Source organism: Neopelma chrysocephalum, unplaced genomic scaffold, assembly GCF_003984885.1.
Source record: "Neopelma chrysocephalum unplaced genomic scaffold, ASM398488v2 Primary Assembly neopelma1_95509, whole genome shotgun sequence".
NCBI classification, from domain to species: Eukaryota; Metazoa; Chordata; class Aves; order Passeriformes; family Pipridae; genus Neopelma; species Neopelma chrysocephalum.
Window position 1 is genome coordinate 1 of NW_020924180.1, and position 5,630 is coordinate 5,630.

Sequence of the window (5,630 nt, forward strand, 5' to 3'; positions counted from 1 at the left end):
CCCCCCCGGCTGCACCCGGAGGGATTTTGGGGCAGACCCGCAGCATCCCGGGGCTCATCTCACCACGAATCCCACCACGAGGACTCGGGACCGGCCAGACCCACCCGCTCATCCCAAAGATTTTCCCTTCCCCGGTTGATTTCCAGCCCCCCCCGCGCTCCGCCCGGGAGTTAATTGGGGCTGCGTGGTCCTTTGGGGATCCGGAGCAGCAATTAACACCCTAATCCAGCCCGGGAGCCCCATCACGCATATTAAAAGTGGGATTTTCCGGCGTGGGATGGTCGGGGCAGTGGAGCCGGGGCTCGGGAAGCACTTCCAGCAAAGCTGCTTAGAGGCTAAAGCTTTATTAAATGAGTCAGGCACGACGGCGGGATTTTGGGCGCTGATTAACATGAAGCCCGCGTTCGGCGGTGCCGAGGGAAACGAGGGTTCGGGCAGGAAAAACCTCGGAGCTGCATTTCCGAGCTCCCTTTTGTCGCCCGCGACGGGGATCGAGGGCTCGAGGGCGCGAGGGGAGGGATCAACGAGCGGGAATCGCCCCAAAAAACGGGATTGTCGGAAGCCCTGAGCCCGCGGGGAGGCAGCGGCGGCTTCTCCTCCCCAAAACAACCCCCCAAAATTATTGTGGAGGGAGAAGGAGGTGGTTTGGAGGTACCAAGGGTGGGCAGGAAGCCGGTGGGGTCTCCGGGAGATGATTTTTCAAGAGATGGATAAATAAATAAACGTTGTAGGTACCAAGAGATGGATAAATAAATAGACTTTGTAGGTACTAAGGGTGGGCAGAAGCCAGTGGGGTCTCCAGGAGATGATTTTCTTAAAAGATGGGTAAATAAATAGATATTTTAGGTACCAAGAGCAGGCAGGGAGATGGTGAGGTGCCCAGGAGGTGATTTTCTCAAGAGATGGGTAAATAAATGGATATTTTAGGTGCCAAGGGTGGGCAGGAAGCCGGGAGATGATTTTTCTCCGCACGTCGAGCCCCTTTTTCTGCCGGAATCCCTTCCCACCTCCTTGTCCCCTCGGTTGCAGAGCCCGGGGACGAGCGAGACCTTCGCCGAGACCACGGGGATGGCGGAGCTGGTGAGTCCCCCCTGGGCGGACGAGCTGGGCCCCAAAGCCGAGCCGAGGGACAAGGACGCGGCCGGAGCCTTCGGGCCGGGGCCGGGCCTGAACCAGGAGCGCGACAGCGCCGAGGAGGAGGAGGAGGAGGAGGAGGAGGAGGAGGACGGCGGCGAGAAGCCCAAGAGGAGGGGCCCCAAGAAGAAGAAGATGACGAAGGCGAGGCTGGAGCGGTTCCGGGCGCGGCGGGTGAAGGCGAACGCCCGCGAGCGCACGAGGATGCACGGCCTGAACGACGCCCTGGACAACCTGCGCAGGGTCATGCCCTGCTACTCCAAAACCCAGAAACTGTCCAAGATCGAGACGCTGCGGCTCGCCCGCAACTACATCTGGGCCCTGTCCGAGGTGCTGGAGACGGGGCAGACGCCGGAGGGCAAGAGCTTCGTGGAGATGCTCTGCAAGGGGCTGTCGCAGCCCACCAGCAACCTGGTGGCCGGGTGCCTGCAGCTGGGCCCGCAGACGCTGTTCCTGGAGAAGCACGAGGAGAAATCGGCGGCCTGCGAGGCGGCCCTGAGCGGCCACCCCTTCAGCTACCAGTCCCCGGGGTTGCCCAGCCCCCCCTACGGCTCCCTGGAGACCCACGTGCTGCACCTCAAGCCCCCCCCGGCCTTCAAGGGCCTGGTGGACGCTCCTTTCGGGGGTCCCCACCCCCCCGACTGCTCCAGCCCGCCCTACGAGGGGCCCCTGACGCCGCCCCTGAGCATCAGCGGCAACTTCTCCCTGAAGCAGGACGGGTCCCCGGAGCTGGAGAAACCCTACGGCTTCCTGGCCCACTACCCCGGGGTGGGGCTGCCCGGGGCCCACGGGCACGGCCCCCACTTCCAGGGCGCGGTGCCGCGCTACGAGATCCCGCTGGACGTGAGCTACGAGTCCTTCCCCGCCCACGTGGCCGGGCCCCAGCTCAGCACCATCTTCAACGAGTAACACCCCCCCCAGCACCGGACCCCGATTCCTGAGGTTTGGAGCGTTTCCAGGACGGACACGGCCCCGGAGAGGGGCGGGGTGGGGTGAGGGGCCCCCCCTACCCACCCCGAGCAGCTCTGTGGAGGGTCAGCGGGTCCTCCCACCCCGGTGCCACCCCTCTGGTGTCCCCCACCCCGAGCAGCTCTGCAGGATGTGGCTGTGGAGGGTCAACGGGTCCTCCCACCCCGGTGCCACCCCGGCGGTGTCCCCCACCCTGAGCAGCTCTGTGGAGGGTCAGCGGGTCCTTCTGCCCCGGTGCCACCCCTCTGGTGTCCCCCACCCTGAGCAGCTCTGCAGGATGTGGCTCTGGAGGGTCAGCGGGTCTTCCCACCCCAGTGCCACCCCTCTGGTGTCCCCCACCCCGAGCAGCTCTGCAGGACGTGGCTGTGGAGGGTCAGCGGGTCCTCCCGCCCCGGTGCCACCCCTCCGGTGTCCCCGCTGTCCCCGGGAGCCACGTGAACCTTCCCAGTGGCCAAACTCCGGCCGGCAGCTCCCCCGCAGGTGCTTCCTGAAGGTGCTTCACCCTCCAGGATGTCACATCTGATGCTCTCCAGCGCTTGGATCATCCCCTGCTGGGAGGCTGCGGCTCCTCTTCCTCCCTCCCCAGGGCTGTGGGGTTGGGGACAGGGCTCTGTCCTGCCCCTCGGGGTGGTGGGATTGGGGACACGGCTCTGTCCTGCCCCTCAGGGGAGGTGGGATTGGGGACACGGCTCTGTCCTGCCCCTCCTGCCCCTCGGGGTGTCCTGTTCCCCTCCTGCACGCCCTGGTGGGACTGTGGTGTTCCCAGTCCGGCTGTGTCCAGGTGGGCTGGTGGAGCTGGGAAGGAGCTGGGAAGGAGCTGGGAAGGAACTGAACACTTGGCAGAGGACCAGCAGGGATGGATGTCCCTCATCCAGGGATTGGGGTTCACCATCGAGGGATGCTGGGATTCCATCATCCAGGGACAGTGACCCATCGTCCAGGGACAGGGATCCATCATCCAGGGATGGAGGTCCATCATCCAGGAATGCTGTGATCCCTCATCCAGGGATGGGGGTTCACCATCCAGAGGTGCTGGGCTTCCATCATCCAGGGACATTGTAGTCCATCATCCAGGGATGGAGGTTCATCATCCAGGAATGCTGTGATCCAGGAATGCCGTGGTCCCTCATCCAGGGATGTCACAATCCATGATCCAGGAATGCCGTGGTCCATCAGCCACGGATGGCTTGGTCCATCCTCCAGGGATACCGAGGTCCATCCTCCAGGGACATCCTGGTCCGTTCTCCAGGGATGGAATGGTCCATCACCCAGAGACATCCAGGGATGGGGATCCCCCACTCAGGCTCCTCCAGGCTCGGATCTCCCCCGTGCCGGCCCCTCCAACGCCGTCCTCCTGCTCCCCAACCCTCCCTGACCCTCACCCATGACCTCCAACCCCCATGGAATCGCCGTCGCTCAGATCTGGAACCTTGGGATGGGACCTTTCATCCCTCCCAGCATCCCAATGGGAAGAGGAGCCGCTGGACCCTCGGGATGGGGCCCTTCATCCTTCCCAGCATCCCAACGGGAAGAGGAGCTGCTGGAACATTGGGATGGGGCCCTTCATCCCTCCCACCATCCAAATGGGCAGAGGAGCTGCTGGAACCTCGGGATGGGGTTGTTCATCCCTCCCAGCATCCCAAAGGGAAGAGGAGCCTCTGGAATGTCGGGACGGGGCCGTTCATCCCTCCCAGTGTCCCAACGGGAAGAGGAGCTGCTGGACCTTCCCCTTCCCTGTGGCCACGTCCCCTCCCGACTCCTGATCCTGATCCTGATCCAGACTCCTCCTGCCAAAACGAGCGTGTCTTAATCCCCGGGTTATTTATTATTTGCCGTGTCTGAGGGGTCCAATTTATTGGAATGTGCTCCAAGAACCTCCTGTTTTTTCCCAGTCGTCTCCCGAGCCCGTAGTTGGGAATTAGCTTTGTGGAGACGTTGTGGTTTTTTTGCAGTGCTGGTGCTCCAGGATTATTTATTAGCCATTATTTATTTAATTTATTTCCCTCCCTTGCCCTCACAAATTAATTTTAATTTTTTTTTCTGGTGATAAATCCAAGTATTTACATATTTAACGTCCAATTCCAATATTTAAAGGCCATTTCATGGATTTTCCCCCCCCAGCTCCCGACTCCTCCTCGGATCTCGAGACGAGCAATAATTATTTTAAAGGCTATGCAACGATTATTTTTGGCTCCCGAGAAAATACCAGGCAAAACTATTTTTGATGTCCCCGCTGGCCAAACCTCCCTGGGTTTTTTGTACAGAATTTGGGAATTTGGAGGTGATTTGAGCTCTGGGGGAGGGGTCCCTGCCCAGCTCTCCTTCCCCCCAAGTCCTTGGGGGCTTCTTCCCTTTTGTACTGAAAATGTTTTATCCTTTTGTAAAAAAAAAAAAGTTTAAAAAAAAAAAAAAAGCAGAATTGGGGGTTTTTAGCTCAAATAAAGTCGTGGTCTCGTTTCAAGCAGCTTTGCCCCCGGGGTCGTTGTCTCCTTTTTGGGAAGGGGGCTGTTGGATTCGGGCGTCCATGCGGTGCTGAGGGGATTTGGGGGGATTTGGGGTGTCAGGACAGGGGTCCAGCCCAGCCCTGGGGGGGATTTGGGGTGTCAGGAGAGGGGCACAGCCCAGCCCTGGGAGGACTGGGGGGGATTGGGGGTGTCAGGACAGGGGTCCAGACCAGCCCTGGGGGGATTTGGGGGAATTTGGGGTGTCAGGAGAGGGGGTCTAGCACAGCCCTGGGAGGATTTGGGGGAATTTGGGGGGATTTGGGGGGATTTGGAGTGTCAGGACTGGGGTCCAGCGCAGCCCTGGGGGGATTTGGGGTGTCAAGACAAGGGGTCCAGCCCAGCCCTGGGGAGATTGGGGGGGATTTGGGGTGTCGGGACAGGGGTCCAGGGACACAGGGACACAGGGATGTGTCCCCCCTGCTCCACGCGGGACACAGGGACACGTCCTGCCCAATCCATCAGGGACACAGGGACACAGGGACAAATCCTGCCCTCTCCGTGCAGGGACACAGGACACAGGGACACAGGGACACAGGGACACAGGGACACAGGGATGTGTCCCCCCTGCTCCATGAAGGACACAGGGACACGTCCTACCCAATCCATGAGGGGCACAGAGACACAGGGACAAATCCTGCCCTCTCTGTGTATGGACACAGGGACACAGGGACACAGGGACACAGGGACACAGGGACACAGGGACACAGGGATGTGTCCCCCCTGCTCCATGCGGGACACAGGGACACGTTCTGCCCAATCCATGAGGGACACAGGGACACAGGGACAAATCCTGCCCTCTCCATGCAGGGACACAGGGACACAGGGACACGTCCTACCCAATCCATGAGGGGCATAGGGACAAATCCTGCCCTCTCCATGCAGGGACACAGGAACACAGGAACACAGAGACACAGGGATGTGTCCCCCCTGCTCCATGCAGGACACAGGGACACGTCCTGCCCAATCCATCAGGGACACAGGGACACAGGGACAAATCCTGCCCTCTCCGTGCATGGACACAGG

At 61.0% G+C, this 5,630-nt stretch overlaps 1 protein-coding gene across 1 annotated transcript; it reads left to right on the forward strand.

The window, feature by feature from the left end:
* Positions 1-1,047: 1,047 nt before the first annotated feature.
* Positions 1,048-2,043, forward strand: NEUROD4 (neuronal differentiation 4). The gene has a single exon (XM_027708108.1). It carries the CDS (start codon positions 1,069-1,071, stop codon positions 2,041-2,043), a length of 975 nt encoding a protein of 324 aa, XP_027563909.1. The 5' UTR covers positions 1,048-1,068.
* Positions 2,044-5,630: the final 3,587 nt, after the last annotated feature.

Bases quoted from the DNA above. Each gene is read 5' to 3' on its own strand.
- NEUROD4 (XM_027708108.1), top strand. From the start codon at position 1,069: ATGGCGGAGCTGGTGAGTCCCCCCTGGGCGGACGAGCTGGGCCCCAAA.